Source organism: Ammospiza caudacuta, chromosome 3 (assembly GCF_027887145.1).
Source record: "Ammospiza caudacuta isolate bAmmCau1 chromosome 3, bAmmCau1.pri, whole genome shotgun sequence".
In the NCBI taxonomy this organism is placed as follows: Eukaryota; Metazoa; Chordata; class Aves; order Passeriformes; family Passerellidae; genus Ammospiza; species Ammospiza caudacuta.
In genome coordinates, this window is record NC_080595.1 from 22,558,668 (window position 1) to 22,576,356 (window position 17,689).

The 17,689-nt window shown below is 47.4% G+C and overlaps 1 protein-coding gene across 1 annotated transcript; it reads right to left on the reverse strand.

Annotated features, from left to right (window-relative positions):
* Positions 1 to 4,678: 4,678 nt before the first annotated feature.
* Positions 4,679 to 6,809, reverse strand: LOC131555420 (acrosin-like). The gene is made up of 5 exons (XM_058801455.1): positions 6,742 to 6,809; positions 6,241 to 6,462; positions 5,676 to 5,941; positions 5,331 to 5,476; positions 4,679 to 4,864 (listed from the first exon to the last, which is right to left on the reverse strand). Exons 1-5 carry the CDS (start codon positions 6,807 to 6,809, stop codon positions 4,679 to 4,681), a joined length of 888 nt encoding a protein of 295 aa, XP_058657438.1.
* Between the last annotated feature and the right edge of the window lie 10,880 nt (positions 6,810 to 17,689).

A 17,689-nucleotide genomic window follows, 5' to 3' on the forward strand; every position in this document is an offset into this window, starting at 1 on the left:
CCATGTCAGCTCCAGCTTTGGGACTTCCAGATGTAAGTAAACCATTCTTTCTTTTTTCCCATGAGAAACAGGGACTTGCTCTGGCAATATTGGCTCAGCACTTGGGTCCACATGGAAGGGCAGTTGCTTACTTTTCCAAGCAACTAGATGCAACAGCCAAAGGATGGCCAAGTTTCCTCAGAGCTGTAGCAGCAGTTGTGCTGAATATTCAAGAGGCATGCAAGTTTACCCTGGGACAGAAAATGACTGTGCTAGTGTCCCGCACAGTGTCCGCAGTACTGGAAGTAAAGGCGGCCACTGGCTTTCACCACAGAGATTCCTGAAACAGAAGGCCATCATGGTAGAGCAAGATGATGTAGAGATAGTGGTGATTAATATTGTCAACCCAGCTTCTTTTCTCAGTGGAAATCAAGGAGAAGCAGTACACCACAATTGCCTGGAGACTACTGAAGCTACCTACTCCAGCCGCCCAGAGTTAAAGGACACTCCTTGGGACAGTGCAGAGACCTGGTTCACTGACGGGAGTAGCTACGTTGCCAGTGGAAAGTGGCATGCTGGATATGCACTCACTACCTGCAGAGAGGTAATAGAATCCAGACCCTTACCAACAGGCACCTCTGCGCAGAAGGCCAAGATAATTGCACTGACCTGAGCCTTGGAAATGGCAAAAGGAAAGAGAATAAACATCTATACAGACTTGAGGTATGCATTTGGAGTTGTGCAGACTCATGGAGCCGTCTGGAGAGAGAGGGGACTGCTGACCTCACAAGGAAAGAACATCAAACATGTGCAAGAGATAATCCAGCTGCTGAAACCAGTTCAGCTGCCTGAAAGGTAGCAATTATGCATATTAAGGCACACCAGAGAATGAGCTTAGAATTGGAGGTAGGAAATGAGGTGGCAGATAGTCAAAGGAAGCAGCGAGAGGTGAGGTAATTATTGAAGGAGGTCTAAATCCAGATGGACAAATTTCCCTTGAAGGTAAGCCAGAATATAATAAGAAAGGCAAAAAACTAATCAAAGATCAAAAAGGGACATGCAACCAAAAGGGGTGGGCTACGATTGAAAGGAAGCTGGTAATCCCTTCCTGTTTGTTGTGGTCACTAGTAAGGGAGGAGCACCAGAAAACACTTTGGGGAGTAGAAGCCCTGAACACCTATTTGATTGAAAGAATTGTTGCCAGGAATTTATGTGCCACTATTGCTCAAGTGACCTGACAGTTAGATCTTTGCCTCCAGACTAACCCCAAGAACACCCCAAGACCAAAACTTGCTCAGATTGGGAGGGGCCATGGACCTGGACAGCAGTGGCATATGGACTTTTCAGAACTCCCAAGGAAAGCGGGGTATTGGTATTTATTAGTATTGACAGATACATTTTCATGGTGGCCAGAAGCATTCCCCACCAGAACTATCAAGGCTCAAGAGGTGACCAGGGTATTATTACAAGAAATAATACCACACACTTCAGAGTTCCAGCCACAATATCCTCAGATAGAGGATCACATTTCATTTCCTGGATAGTGCAACAGATTAGTAGCCACCTGGGCACAGATTGGGAACTTCATACTCCATACCATCCCCAATCGAGCAGCCATGTGGAGAAAATGAATCATTTTAATCTACCCTGGCCCCAAGCTCTTCCACTGGCACTGATATGAATTTGAACTAAAACTAGAGTCAAAGAAAGACTGAGTGTCCCTTTGAAATGCTTTATGGAATTCCAGATGGAATACAAAAGGGGATGTCCACCCACACTGGGGAGGTAACATTAGCCAACTATATGTTGCCTTAAGTAAACAGCTCAGAGAAATTGAAAAATGTGTGGCTGGAACTTGGAGCAGGGAGCTAGATGGACCAGTACATAAAATGCAGCCTGGGGATGATGTCTATGTTAAGTCTCTTACAGAGAAGACTTTGGTACCACAGTGGGAAGGACCATTCCAGGTGCTTCCCACCACCTTCACCGCAGTCAAGATTGAGGAGCAGAATGCCTAGATCCACCACTCTCAAGTGAAGAATGCCCCAGAAGCCCCTTGGAAAGTTACATCAGGAGACAATGAACTAAGACTATAACTTACTTGGGCAAAATGAGTATATTGCGGCCGGGGGTAATGTAATTTCATTTACAGAATTGTTTTGTGTATAATTGTAATTGGAGTTTGGGATTAGAGAGTACTTCTATCTAAAGCGATGCTGAATGGCCTTGGTCCCAGGCTTTTAATCAGTCTACTGGATCCATGGCAGAACCTTCTGAGATAAAAGATTTAAACCTATCCACTGTAGTAATCCTTGGGAATCAGATATATGAGGAGCAGGAGTGGCAGGAACGGGAACTGTGGACACTTCAAGGGATCAGAGGAGAAGAAATCAGGGCAGGATGCCGGGTGGTCCGTGGGACCACTCATGAGAGACCAAATCAAATTAGTGTTTCAGCCTCTCCTGTATACAGGCACCGGGAGGTTTGGGATAGCCCAAGTAAATCAGACTGTTTGTGTAATTTCACATTAATACAGCCTGTAGAAGTGATTTGTCCTTGGGCTCATGATGCTATCGGGCTCTCATTTAAGTTTAAAATAGATGCCATACCTTTTGCAACGGCAAGACCTCATACAACCTAAAGTATATGAAATAGGCCCATACGTTGTGAGGAATATGGGTCAACAGCAACTGTTATTCAATCCAGAGTGGTCTCTCAAATGTCTTGAATCGCCAATGCAAATTAACATCTCAGAAATCCAACTAGCCTGCTCCTCTTTCCTAAGGACATCCTTTGAGGGCCGGACAACGTAGTTCCAGAGACAAGTACACCTCAGGAGCAGAGTAAGAAGGGACCTAACTGGGATAATAGGGACAGGATTGGGAGTTTTAAATGGAATTGATTCAGAAACACTGATGAATAAACTGGCCACTGCAGCAGGTGGTCTAGCAAAATTGAAGCAGCTTTTACAGTCATCTCTATTGGCGTTAGGAACTAGCCAGTGGCAGATTTCAAAAGTACTGCCAAAGTGGGAAAAGGCCAGGGACCAAGACCACAAGTTAATAGTAGAAGCCCCTAGTATAGTTCAAGATAATGTGTCTTTAGCTTTCAGTTGTGTACAAGCACAGTTATGGATGTAGGCAACAGATCTCTGATTGTACAGGAAAGGGGTGAAGGTGATTTTCCAGCTGAAATTAGAAAGATTATCTGGGGTAATGTGATTGATTTTGAAAATAATTCCTGGTGGACTATGATAAATTTTACCTATGATCCTGCTTCTAATGTGGCCACTGCCTTTATGCTTACTATACGTAAGGCCACTGTTTATGTTATCCACCCCATCACTGCACTAGGATTAAATAATTAAAAAATGGTACTCCACCCCTCAGAACATAGGGTGTGGGCACAAAAGGTGAATGAAAAGTGGCAAACAGTAAACTTAGAATCTTGTGCTGCTAGGGAACAACTAGGATTCATTTGTGAAAGCAATACTATTATTGCTCAAGATGTGAATGTTGACAATGAACAAAGTATTTGCCATTTCGAGATTCATCCAGTTATCTTGACTTCACCTGAAAAAGACAGGTGAAAACTGCCTTCAACAAGCCTACCCCATGGCATTTGAGGATCCTTTACCATTTCCCCCCCCCACCAAACACTATCAAAGTGTGATTGAAAAGGGCAAAAATTTTACTGCAAATTTGTACAGTTTGTAGATGATTTGTTAATTAACAAGTTGAGATAAGAAAGTTCTTTCCCTTCCTGTGGTGACCCTCAGGCAAACCAGCACAGCAAGCTGCAGTTTGTGTCTCTGCAGCTGGCTCTTTGATTGCTCCTTCCCTCCATTGCCACGCTTATACAGCCCTCTCATCTTCCACAACTCCTCCCTTTCCCTGCCCTTGTCTCCTCCCAGATATGGAGCCAAGCCCAGGCATCATTTCCCCCTGGCTCACAGGCTGGCCGTGCCTGTGAACAGCCTTGGTGTTGCAGGTGTTGTTGGCCCGCTCACCTTGGCCTTCCACGGCATTCCTGGTGCACTTTCCTAGGGTTCCTGCCAGGTTCCTCTCCCCAGAATGACCCCAGCTCTTCCTCTGAGTATCTGTGAAGTGTGACCACCTGGCACCTCAATCCCCTCAATTTGCTGCCTGTGAAATCTGGCTCTGCCTTAGGGCACTGGCACTCCAGTCAGGAGCCAGGAGTTTCCCTTGTCATGCTTGGGAGTTTCCCAGATGTGTTCCCTTAGCCCAGGCTCTCACCAGGCCCTAAATTAGCAGCCCATGTGCATTGCAGCACCACCGCCAAGGTATCTGCTTTTTTCCTATCCTCTTCCAAGGCTTGAGGTAGCAGGTTCCTCCAGGCCGTGGTGGCTCAGAGCACTGTCCTCTCTGGCCAGGCACTTTGGAGCTCTTTGGAGCCACTGTGCCACCAGGCTTGTTGTGCAGGTGCTGAGCATGGCACTTCTTGTCTTACCCAGGAGTTGGAATTGCACTGAAAAGATGGTTCCCTGTGACCAAAGGTAATTTTATTTCAACAACTAAATCAACTCCAGTGTGAGTGTGTGTGCACGCAGGAGAGGAGTGTGGTCAGGACAGAGCAGGATTTTGACCCTGAGGCTGCCTTTGCATCAGCGGGCATTGCCCCAGCAGGAAATGGTTGTGGTGCACTGCAGCCTGCTCTGGATCCTGCCTTCTTCTGCTGTTCAAGGAGCACTTTTAACTGCGTTTAGCTGCATATTGTAATCAATCCAGTTATAGAAGTGCTGAACGGAGGTGTAGACTCCAGGCTGCTTTGGTCTGGCACAGCCTTTTCCCCAGCTGGTGATTCCAATGACCCACCAGTAGGCAGCGTTATTGTCCTGGCACATGAGAGGACCACCGCTGTCACCCTGCAGCAGAGCACAGAGGATTAAGATCATGTTGGTGGCACCTGCCAGCACTGGGGCTGTCTCCTTCTCTCTCACAGCCCCTGCCAGAGCTCTATTCTGGGCAGAGAAAAGCTCTGCTCAGAGGCTGGAGCCTCCAGAAGCTTGGCTGTGAATGGCATGTGTTCATGTAGGGTAGGGCTCTCTCTGGCCTCTCTGCACAGGACTCCTGGATGTGCAGAGGATGGAACTTTGCCACCTGGACCTCTTCACTGCTAAGAGCACTAGCTGGGCTTTCTGTCACAAGGGGAGGCCTGGGCAGACAGGTGTGGATGGGCAGTGTGTGGGAAGCCCCCACAGCAGTCAGGGGGAGCTGGGGCTGGGAGGGTGACTGAGTGGCCGGGCAAAGCAGGCCCTGGGCTGTGTTGGGGTGGTGCTTCCCTGGCTGCTGGTGCTGCTGGGGGCTGAGTGGCTCATGGCGTGCTCCTACCTTGCAGGAATCAATGGTGCCCTCTGGGTAACCAGCACACAAGTTGTAGGAATAGACTTCTCCTGAGTACCAGTCACTGCTGTTGCAGAGCTGGAGATCAATGAGCTGGACCTTGGCCTGCTGAAGGTGAGCAGGTTGATCTACACCTGTGAGCAGAGAAAGGAATAAGCCCCCAGCAGCTCCATGCTCGTTCTTCTTCTCTGTCAGGCAAATCCCTTCCCCTAGGGGCACCCCTTCTCTGCAGGGATTTATGTTCTGCAGCCTGGCTTTGGCCTCTGCTGTGGGGAAGCCCAAAACCTATCTCCAGTGTGCTGAGTGGGCCCAGAAGTCACTCTTGGAACTCACTTCTTGCAGTAGTGGCCCCCCAGCCAGCAACCCAGCAGTTTCTCAGCTCTGAGACTCTTAGGGTGGGTTCAGCCAGACAGGCCAGCTGGACGTAGGCGCTGCACAGGACAGGACGTTCCAATTGAATCAGCGCAATGTCGTAGCTCATGTCTTTACGCTTGTAGTCGCGGTGCATCACCACCTTCTTGACACTGCGCACTTGTGCCCCAGGGCCTAGCTGATACAAGTTGGTGGCCCCAATCACCACATACAGCAGGCTGAAGTTACTGGAATGGAGATGGAGAGAGAGATGAGAGCGAGTCACAGCAGCCCAGCAGTTGCTAGACCTCGGCTTGGAAAGGCACAGAGGGAGCAACGCTCTGTTAGGTGTGAGTGCCCTCGCACACCTTAGGCTGGGGGAATGTCAAGCTGCAGTCTGCTAGGAAGCTGCACGAGCCCAGGCTTCTCCTGAGCACTGTGGCAGCCTGGCTGCCTGAGAGGAAAGGGGATGGGAGTAGCAGGTGGTGCTGCTGGCAGGGCACCTGCTGGTGTTGTGGAGATGTCCCCATTCCCTGCCCCTTCTTACTCAAATTTATCGAAGCAGTGGGCTGCTGTGAGAACCCAATCTCCAGTGATGAGGGAACCTCCACACCAATGTTTTGTGCCTGGTACCCATGGGTGCTGGATGCTGACGAGCCAGGGCCATTCTGCTACTGCGGAACCAGCACCACCCACGATGCGTGTCATGCCGTAGTCATAAGCCACATTGCCGTAGGAATAAGCCACAGGTCGGTACCCACAGCTCCCTCTGCAAGCAGAAAGTCATTTCCATGCTGCTTCATGGCCTGCTGTGGCTCAGGCTGAAGCTCAGCCCTCTGCCCTCCCCACAAGGCCTTGCACGCACAGCAGGCCAGGGAAGGCCATGGCGTGTGTGTCTGTCCGTGCCAGCACCTGGCTGCTGGCAACGAACTGAGGCTTCCCATGGTGGGTGGGAAGCTGCGGCCTGGCCATGGGGGACAGGTGGGTCCCCTCCAGGGAAGGCCGCAAGTGTCGCCATGGCTCCTTCCCTGGGCCTGGGCCCACTTACCCGCAGGTGTACTGGCTCTGTGCCAGCCCGGCCACGGTCAGCAGGACGAAGAGGCCGAGCCAATTCATGTCTGCCAGAGGCACGAGTCAGCTGCAAGCACTGAGAGCTCCGTGCAGCAGCGCAGTCACAGCCGCACTGCCCACAGCAGCTGTGCTGCCCGTGGTGCCCTTGGTCCTGGCGCTGATGTCACAGACGGGTGGGTTCCATGTTCTGGGCACTGTGGCCTATGGCGTGGGCCCCACTGGGTTCAGAGCTGCATCAAATCAGTGAGCCATGGAATGGTTTGTGCTGGAAAGGAGTTTAGAAATGATCTCCCTCTGATCCCTTGCCTTGGGCATGGAGGAATGGCTTGCATTGAAGAAAGCTGCTCAGATCCTGGCTCAGAAGCTGTCCTTGAACACTTTGAGATATGAGATGTTGAAGTACTAAATCCTGATCAACAGGCCCTGACCGAGGCAGGAGCAACACCCCTTGAGCAAAAGTTGGTCTCTAGACTGACCTTCTAGCCAAATGTTATCTATATCTGCTCACTGGCAAAACATGGATTTTCTTTTCCCTATTTAGAAGCTGGACAAGGCAACATCTGGCCTCCTTTTGGGGTGTAAGATCACAGACAATTCCCTTGGTTCCTCCTGAAGCCCTCCAAGGCCTTGGGAGCATCCCAATAGGAAAACAAAACCAGATGTTCCTGCTCTAGAAGTTATGGTAGCTTGTTTATTCAACAGTATGAAAAGAGGGCCCTCTCCCAGTCAGACCTCATTGCCTGTTGGGGAAGGCATCTGCAGAATTTCCTACTTGCAAGGAGTGGTTCCCCTGTATTTTGACAGTGGCTTCCCCCAGCTGAATGGTTAGACCTGGATGATGGTAAAGTATTAGGGAAATTTGTGATGTGTCTTTCTTCATCACTGTAGGCAGTCTTTTATAGTAATGAATAGATGCGTTGCTTAGCTTACCTGAAATAAACAAGGGCCAGGAGACTTCCTCTCCTGTTTAATGCCTTTATTAAAAGTGATCAGCTCAGGATTGGGCGGCTCGGCGGGGCTGCAGTCTCCCGTTGTCTCTCCCAAGGCGACTCAGAGGAGGAGGATATGCGCAGCTCTGTCCACCAGGGGCAGAGCTAGGCGAATTCGGGCCACGTGGGAGCCTTTAGGGATGTCCCCGTCAGATGTTAGTTCGGTCCGGCTCTCCAGACCTCCCAGTCCTGGCCCGGGGGATCTCGAGAACAGGGTGAGGAACGACGAAGGTTTCCCGCATCTCTGCAGGCCCAGCGCCCTGCTCCTCACATCCAGACATCACTCCAGTCTCTCAACTCTTATTTGGCTCGTTGTTTTTGGGGTTTTCTCCGTGCAGTGGGGGACCCATGCTGCATTGTGGTCTTGGAGTCACTTTGCATAACCCCCCCCCTACCTTCTCAGGTGTCTTCACTATGAGAAAGGTACAACTTAGCCTCGGGAAGGTCCCCACCCGTTACAGTCTCAGGAGAAGGGCCATTAACTCGCCCCAGCCAGGGCTTTTACTAATACAAAAACAACCATCAACGACAACGACCCGTGATTACAATAACAAACACGCAGAACTTCGGCAGCGACAGTGATCTGGCTGCCTTTTTGTAACCTTTTCTCACAAAAAAATATTGACCGAATTTTTGTTCATAACAGTTTCCCCTCTTTTTCTTTGATCGAGCTTAAATTTTAAGCTCGCATCAATTCCCGATTTTTGTTTTGAATCTACTATAAATCTCTTGTGCACTTTGGTAATCATGGTTACTTAACCTTGTTACTTTCCTTGGTTTCTTCAGGTTTGTCTTCACGGCAAACACTATTTTACTGAAACAGATAAATAAGCATAGTAAAAATAGCAATCCTCCAAGTACACACACAGCGAGAAAAACTACCTTTTCCCACACATCCTTTTTGAAAATCTCCAGGTTCTCCCACCCACTGGGATCAAGTGTAGGAGTTTGATCTTCATTATTTACACATGCTAACCTTTTTATTTCGTTTGAAATGTTCTTAATAATTGAATTCTTTATTTTTAATACTGCCTGGAGCCGGATAACTTTGTTTAACAAGGATATTGGGGTCCGAATTTGGCTTTTACAATTTTGGATTCTCTCCATTTCTATTTCACTGTGCCTGTTCTGTTTAATTTCTCCCAAATTATTATATATAGGAACTCCCAAACTTGATCCAGTTTCTTTGGGTAATAAGAAAATTGGTTTTATCACTCTAGCGGTGCAGCTGCCAGACAAGATCAAATCTAGGGGTTTAAGGCTCCCCTGAAATGCGTTCCAAAAGGAGTTGATCTCTTTTCCAGTATACTCATATAGATACTTGTAACAAACAATTTTTCTTACCATTTTCACCATTTCTTTGCTTTTCACTAGATCTGCTGAGCTTGTTTCAGCAGCATCCCATTCAAAGCACAACCAGGCTTCCCCTGTAGGGCACTCTCCTAGGAGTGGCTGCCTAAAAGTAGCAGTATTGTATACTATCCAATACACTCTCTTATTTTTTTTGATAAAAGACCAATTGGAAGAGGTTAACACAATCAGGGTTAGAACTGATGTCGACTCTCGACAAGGAGCTCACTTCCTCCTCATAGAGGGGTTGATAGCATTCATTGCGCGGCTCAGCTGGGCTCCCCTGAGCACCACCAGCAATCAGAGCCATCAGTACTACCCTTCCCAAGAGTCCGGTATGGGTCATCTCGCACAGCCTGCCCACCCGGCCTTGCCTCTTGGGGAATTTTACTAAGGAAAAGCTTCCGAGCTCTTTAGAGTCCCTTTTACCCGCTTCTCTGGTTAAACCTCTCTTGGTCTGTTCCCTGCCAATTTTGGTTTCCCCTCCCAGGGGAGTGTTCCGTAGAGGATTAACCTGGAGTCTTTAGAAATAAATTGGGGAACTTAACTAGAATTACTTATTTACAGTCTTAAACTTTTTACCAACATAGTTTACACAGAACAGTCTTAAAACATTTTAAGCAATATTAGAACTCTTAACAAACAATTTTTTCCCACACAGTTCAGTCTTTTTGACTCTTCCTTCTGAGAGTCAACTTTAAATCCTTTGGTCCTTTTACCACAGTGTACTCAGGTGATTTAGCTTGTGAAGCAGATGAATCTCGTCCAGCGCCGGGGGGCGAGAGTGGTGTGGACTCTGGTCCAATGCCAGAGGGGGAAGCTGATGTTGGATCCAGTCCTGTACCTGGGGGTGAGACTGGCCCTTTTATTCTTGTGATATGAGTCCAACCTTTTTCTTTGGTCCGCACAGCTGAATTTGTGATCAGGAGCACCTGGAAGGGGCCTTCAAATTTAGGCATTAATGTTCCCGTAGTCCATGATTTTATCAAAACCCAATCTCCTGGACTAATGTTGTGAACTTTTGTGTCGAGAGGGGAAGTTTGAGGAAGGTATCCTTTCTTTCTAAGTCCCTCCAGAGTTCTTCCAATTATTTCTAAATACTTTCTGGTAGCTTCTTCCCCTTCCAGATAGTCTCCTGTGCTATAAGGTGTTAACAAGAATGGCAGCCCAAACATCATTTCATAAGGTGAAATTCTTATGTCAGCCCGAGGTCTTGTTCTGATGCGCAACAGCGCTAGGGGCAAACACTTCAGCCAATTCATCTTTGTTTCTTCAATCAATTTAGTTAATACATTTTTGAGAGTTTTGTTCATTCGCTCCACCCTCCCAGAACTCTGGGGGTGCCACGGAGTATGCAACCTCCATTTCATTCCTAAAGCCTCAATTATATTTTGTAATGTTTGGGACACAAAATGTGGACCTCGGTCTGAGTCTATGGTGTTCACAATACCATATCTGGGGATAATATTCTCTAGGATTGCTTTTGCCACGACTTGAGCTGTTTCCCTCCTGGTCGGGAAGGCTTCTACCCAGTGTGTGAGATGATCAACTATAACCAGTAAATATCTGTATCCTTGCACTGGGGGCATTTCAGTGAAATCTATCTGTATGCTTTGGAAGGGTCTCAAGGCTAATTCCCTTCCTCCAGGTGCTACTTTTCTCATAACTTTCTGGTTCACTTTTTGACAAATGATACACCCTCTGGTAACAGCTTTAGCCAGGCTATATACCCCGATGCATAGGTTATTTCTTAGGAAATGATCACATAGTCCTTGGACTCCCCAGTGAGTTAATTTATGTAGTTCTGTTAGCACTGTCCGAGCCAGTGCTTTATTCAAAAACACCCGTCCATCTGAGGTTAACCACTCTCCCTGTTGTCCTTGATGTAACTTTAAATCTTTTATTGCTTCTAATTCTTCTTCACTAAATATAGGTTCCTCCCCTTTTTCAGGTGTCATTTTTGTCTTCAAAATTTTTACTGGATCTCCTGGTTCTAGAGCTGCTTCTTTGGCTATCTGATCAGCCAGTCGGTTTCCTTTAACTTCTAAACTGTCTCCTCTTTGGTGCCCCTTTATATGGACCACTGCTATTTCTATAGGTTTTTGTAGGGCCTCTAGTACTGATCGGACTAGGTTCTCATGGGCTAAGCTCTTTCCCTTTGAACTTAAATACCCACGTTCCTCCCATATTTTCCCAAATGTGTGAACTGTCCCATACGCATATTGGGAGTCCGTATAAATGGTTCCCCGGTCCCCCTCCAGTAAGTCCAGTCCCCTTTTCAGGGCATATATTTCACAACTTTGGGCTGACCAGCTTGGGGATAGTCTCCCTTTTTCTGCAATTTGTAATGTTTCTCCATCTATAATGGCATAACCTGAAGCTCTTTTTCATTTACTACCCTCGAAGAGCCATCTATGAATAAGCTTCTTCCAGTTGCTAGAGGCTGATCTTCCAAATCTTCTCTTACTTTTGTTTGGAGATAAACCAATTCTAGACAGTCATGTTCTAAATTCTCTATAGGCTCTCCCATTAGGAATTGTGCTGGATTGAGGGCATTTGATGTGATAAATTCTAAGTCCTCTGTATTAATTAGTATTATCTCATATTTTAATATTCTAGCATCGGTTAACCACTGCGGAGCTCTCTGTCTCAGTACTGCCTTAAGATCATGAGGAGTATGCACTTTAATTTTTCCCTGTAAGGTCAATTTTTGAGTCTCCTCTATCAGGATTGCAGTTGCTGCTACTGCCTGTATACAAACTGGCCAGCCTCTAGCCACTGGATCTAACAATTTGGAGATGTATGCCACGGGTTTCCTGCACCCTCCCCACTCCTGAGTTAATACTCCATAGGCTATCCCTCCTTCTGCACTCACAAACAGGTCAAAGCCCTTCCTGAGGTCTGGTAAGCTTAGGACCGGGGCAGAAGACAATTTGTTTTTTAAGTTTTCCAATTGTTGATCATCTTCATCTGTCCAAATTAGGGGTTCTGGATCTACTAGTTTATTATACAGAAATTTCACACTCTGTGTGTATTGATCCAACCATAACTTACAATATCCAAACAAGCCCAGGAGTTTTCTCACATCTCTTTTCGTTTTTGGGGCCGGGAGAGCTAAAATACCTGAAATCCTGTCAGGGCTTAGTTTCTTATACCCTCCTCCTATTATGTGCCCCAAGTATGTTACTTCTGATTGCACAAATTGTAGTTTCCCTTGGGAAACTTTTAGTCCTTTCTCCCCCAGAAAATTCAAAAGTTTAATACTAGTTTGTCTGACCTGATCTTTTTCCTTTCCTGATACCATCAGGTCATCAACATACTGCAAGATCTGCACTTCTTGTTCAGGGACAAATTGTTCCAACAAACTCTCTAAAGCTTGTCCAAAGAGATTGGGGGATTCAGTGAACCCCTGTGGTAATCGGGTCCACCTTAGCTGTTGCCTCCTTTTCGTACTCGGGTCCTCCCATTCAAAGACAAACCAATCCCTACATTCTATTGCCAGAGGACACGCCCAGAAAGCATCCTTCAAATCTATGACAGTGAACCAAGCATGTTCTCTTGGAATTCTGCTTAGGAGACTATATGGGTTGGGCACAACTGGATGTCTGGCAATGGTTCTTTTGTTGACTTCCCTCAAATCTTGTACCAGCCTATATTTCCCTTCAGCCTTTTTAACTGCCAGTATAGGGGTATTATGTGGTGACATGCAGGGTTCTAAAATTCCCTCCTGCAACAGTTGCTCGATGACTATAGCAAGCCCCTTCTTTCCTTCTAGGGAAATCGGATACTGTTTAACCCGTATGGGTGAGGTATCATCCTGCATTTTTATTGTTATCGGTGGAATGTCTAATAAGCCTCTCTTTCCCCCCTCAGCCCATACCTCAGGATTTATTTCTGCAACATCTCCTTGAGACAGCTTCATCACTTGTACTACCATTCTCCCTTCCCTTGGAACAATCCCAACCCCCAAATGGACTTGCAGATCCCTTCCTAACAAACTTTTTTCTAAATTAGGCAGATAAAGAAAATTAGCTTTACATTGCCTTGAGTTTCCAATTATTTTTACTTCTTCAATCACAGATGCTCTAAATGGTCTCCCTTCTGCACCCAATACTTCACAAAATTGTCTCCCAATTTCCATACCTTGTGGTATTTTGTTGAGACAGGACTTATCTGCCCCTGTATCAACCAAAAATTCAAATTCTTCATTTAGGGGTCCCACTTCAAAATTTACCAAGGGCTCTTCTAGATGTTTCATCGGGTCCCCTATAGTAAAAAGCCCTTGACACCCCTAGTTCTCCCCCTTAAGAATCCTTCCTAAATTGTCCTGTTCCTTGGCTATTGCCTCATCAAGACTGAGCTTTTTACAAAACCTCCTGATGTGTCCTGCCTCCCCACAGTAATAACACTGTCGTCCTCTCAAAGGGACTTCCTGAGGTCTCTCCACCCTTCGTGCACCGGTCAGTACTGGCCTATCCTTGCCTCCTCCTGGTGGTGGACCTGCCCACCCTGCCCTTTCTCTAGCTACAGCAACCATGATCTTACCCTTGGCCTTTGCTTTATCTTCCTCCCTCCTTAAATACACCTTCAATGCCTCCTTTAATAACTCATTAATGTCCTTCTCTTGCCAATCTTCCATCTTTTCCAGTTTACTCCTTATATCAGGCCAAGATTTGGTAACAAATTGGACTTTTAGCAGCATTTGACCTTCTGAGGTGTCTGGGTCTATGCTAGAGTACAACTGGAAGTTCCGCCTTAGGCGATTAAGCCAGGCAGCAGGAGCTTCATCTTTTTCCTGTGTACCCTCAAATGCCAATTGGGTATTAGTTCCTTTCGGAACTGACTCTTTGATCCCCCGTATTATCAAAGACCTATATTCCCTCATGGCCTTCCTCCCCTCCTCCTGATTAGGGTTCCAGTTGGGCTCTGTTAGTGGCAACTTCTGTTCACCTGTTGGCACCTGGGGTCCTGGACTGTTATCTTTCTCCCAAATTTTTATGCCAGCCGCCCTTATCATCTGGACCTCTTCTGGGGAAAATAATATACTCAGGATGGAATTCATCTCCCCCCAAGTGTAGATATTCGGACCTAGAAATTGATCCACTTGCTTGGCTATGCCCACTGGGTCCTCAACTAAATGCCCCAACTCTTTCTTGAATCCTCTCATCTCAGAAGCAGTTAGGGGAGCATTCACAAAGCCAACACCTCCCGCTATTCCTCCCATAGGAACCTCTCTGAGGGGAAAGAGTTTCTCTGCCTTGGAGGTCTTGGATCTGGTGCTACAGTAAGGCCCATCTTCAGATGCCAAGCTACTTTGAGGGTTCTCTGGGTTACCCTGAATGTTCTGCCCATCAGCAGGTGTATTTGCTGATAGCTGTTTACTGGGCGAGGAGACATTTGTGTCCCAACTAGGAGGAGGTAAAGGGACAGCAATAGGAGGGGGAGAAGAGCCTGAGTAGATATTAAGCGGAGCTGGAGAAGGGGTGGAGAATGCAGCAAGTGGAGTAGGCGCTTGTGATGCAGAAGGAACTGGAGGAGATACTGGGTTCATCATAGCAGAAGCTGAAGAGGTAGAAGAAGGAGTTTGAGCAGGTGGTAATGAGATGGCAGCCGAGGGAGGAACCGGACCTGCCATTTGAGGTGCTTGAAGAAGAGGATTATAAGGTGGAGGAGCAGAAGGAGGCAAATAATCCAGGGGGTCCCATCTTTTACTAGTTCTATCATCCCCTCCTTCATTCCCCTCCTTCTTCCTCTGTACCTTACAAATTCGCACCCCATCATCCCCAACAGCACTCTTTAACCAGCAAGCCACATACAATAATTGCTCAGGATCAGTATCTCTTCGAGCTGTCAGATAATTATTTAATTGTTGGCACATCCACTTATCCTTTGTCCCACACCAAGGCCATCCTCCTTGCAACTCTAATTCTGGCCACGCTTCCATACAATAATGGATCATTTTCACTTTATCTAATCCCTCCGTGGCCTCTATAGAATCCCATTTCACTAACAGTTCCCCTAAGGGACTACTAGGAGGTATATCTCTCAGTCTCTTGCCAGTCTTTTTACTACTACAACATCCCATTTTTCAGGTCTCAATAAAAAAAATCCCAAAGGTGCCTCTACTGACTGGGAAACCCTTCTTTGAGGAGCCCCAGACTCCTCCACTGAACTTCAAATTTCTGCCTGACGCTCAGGACTTTATACTGAAACAACTGCCCAATCTCTTGATTGCCCAACTTCCCAGCGTCAGGTCTTACATCTATCGGGACTTAAACACACGAAGCCCTGGCCAGGAATCCGGGTCGTGCCTGACACCCTCAGTCAGGAAAAACAACTGCCTGATTTTTTAGTTTGCCTAACCTGCCAATTTTTAGGCTTCACCGTATCAGGACTTAAAAGCAAACCGCAGCCTCCTTTGCTCCTGACACTCCTGTGTCAGGACTTACTTTGCCTGCAGGGCTTGTGAATCACCCGAATCCTTCTCGGGACTGACAAATCTTACTCGAATTCTTCTCGAGACTTACAAAAGTGCCTGACCTCCCTTTGTCAGGACTTTGGGGTGCGTGCCACTCATAGACAGTAATTCACTCCGCACGCCCGGAGTGGGGGGTCCATTTATTCCCCCTTGGGAGACGACTCACTCGCACTAATTCCACTCGCGTCCCCCTGTTCCCGGCCTGCCCCTTCGCAGGAGTCAGGAAACGCGGTACTGAGGGATCCACTCTCGCTTCGAAGGTCCGGCTGCCGGCCCTCGTCTCACTCACACACACATGCGCACGTCTCCCACTCCCGCCACCGAGTTTCTCACCAGTCCGGTGCTCCGGTGCTCCTCTGCGTCGCTGTCCTGAGCCGGTCCCTCTGGTCCTGGTAGCCAGCTCTCCTCTGAAGATCCAAGATGGCCAGTCCTGAGTCCTCTTGCGGCGTGGCTATCCCGGACGAGTCCCCAGCTGAAATAAACAAGGGCCAGGAGACTTCCTCTCCTGTTTAATGCCTTTATTAAAAGTGATCAGCTCAGGATTGGGCGGCTCGGCGGGGCTGCAGTCTCCCGTTGTCTCTCCCAAGGCGACTCAGAGGAGGAGGATATGCGCAGCTCTGTCCACCAGGGGCAGAGCTAGGGGAATTCGGTCCTCGTGGGAGCCTTTAGGGATGTCCCCGTCAGATGTTAGTTCGGTCCGGCTCTCCAGACCTCCCAGTCCTGGCCCGGGGAATCTCGAGAACAGGGTGAGGAACGACGAAGGTTTCCCGCATCTCTGCAGGCCCAGCGCCCTGCTCCTCACATCCAGACATCACTCCAGTCTCTCAACTCTTATTTGGCTCGTTGTTTTTGGGGTTTTCTCCGTGCAGTGGGGGACCCATGCTGCATTGTGGTCTTGGAGTCACTTTGCATAACCCCCCCCCACCTTCTCAGGTGTCTTCACTATGAGAAAGGTACAACTTAGCCTCGGGAAGGTCCCCACCCGTTACAGTCTCAGGAGAAGGGCCATTAACTCGCCCCAGCCAGGGCTTTTACTAATACAAAAACAACCATCAACGACAACGACCCGTGATTACAATAACAAACACGCAGAACTTCGGCAGCGACAGTGATCTGGCTGCCTTTTTGTAACCTTTTCTCACAAAAAAAATATTAACCGAATTTTTGTTCATAACATTACCCTTTTGTAATTCTTTGCTGTTTTGGGTTACAGTAAATTATACTTGGTCCTGAAGTTGGTGTCTGTGTCTTCTCTACTGACCCTGACTATGGGAAAAGCAGGACTCCACACTGCTCTGGGCAACCTATGCCTGTACCTCAGTGCCTTTGAGTGATTTATTATGATAGTATATTCAGATATCCTCTATTCTCTTTCCAGAAATTGTTACTGTATGTTTAAGACCCAGCAATCCTGGGACCTTGAGTGTGTGAGGCAGAGGGAACAAAGTGTTTTTGTTCTGCGTGGGTGTTTTTTAAAAGCTCCCTACCCAGGTTTTGCAGGGCTCTGTGCAGCGTGATTTTATCGTGGCTGGCTTGGTTTTTGCCTAGGCAAAAGCTTTTCCTTTCCTTGTATAATATGTGGTGTGAGAGAATTCGTGCTTATATGAGATATATATGAAATAAAGTTGTAAGTAAAATTGTGCATGTAACAAAAATCCAAAAAACCTAAGACCACGGATAGTCAGGAGACAGAGTGCCACATAGAAATTGTGAAACTCCAGATGGTAGCAAGGAAAGAAAGCCCAATTAGCAAGTGAAAGGGCATTGCTGGTGTGAAGATGGGCCTTTCGATGAACACTTGATAAGTATCTTCAATCAAGATAACCAGAATTGTCAAGAACATACATCTGAATACCGGGTTCCCATAACTCAATATCAACACTCATTGTCTCCTAGAAACAGCATTTTCCAGCCCTGTACATGCATATGCGGAGTAACGAAAAGAATAGGGGCACTTCTGCCTCGGGCAGAAAAAACTACATAAAACCAGCCCCGACAGAGATGGCATTTGTGAACAGAGGGAGATCGGAAGAGTTAGAGGTCGGATCGAGGTTCACCCAGCGCCGATCCCGGGCTCAACGCTGTGTCTTTGGCTGTGGCTATCAAGG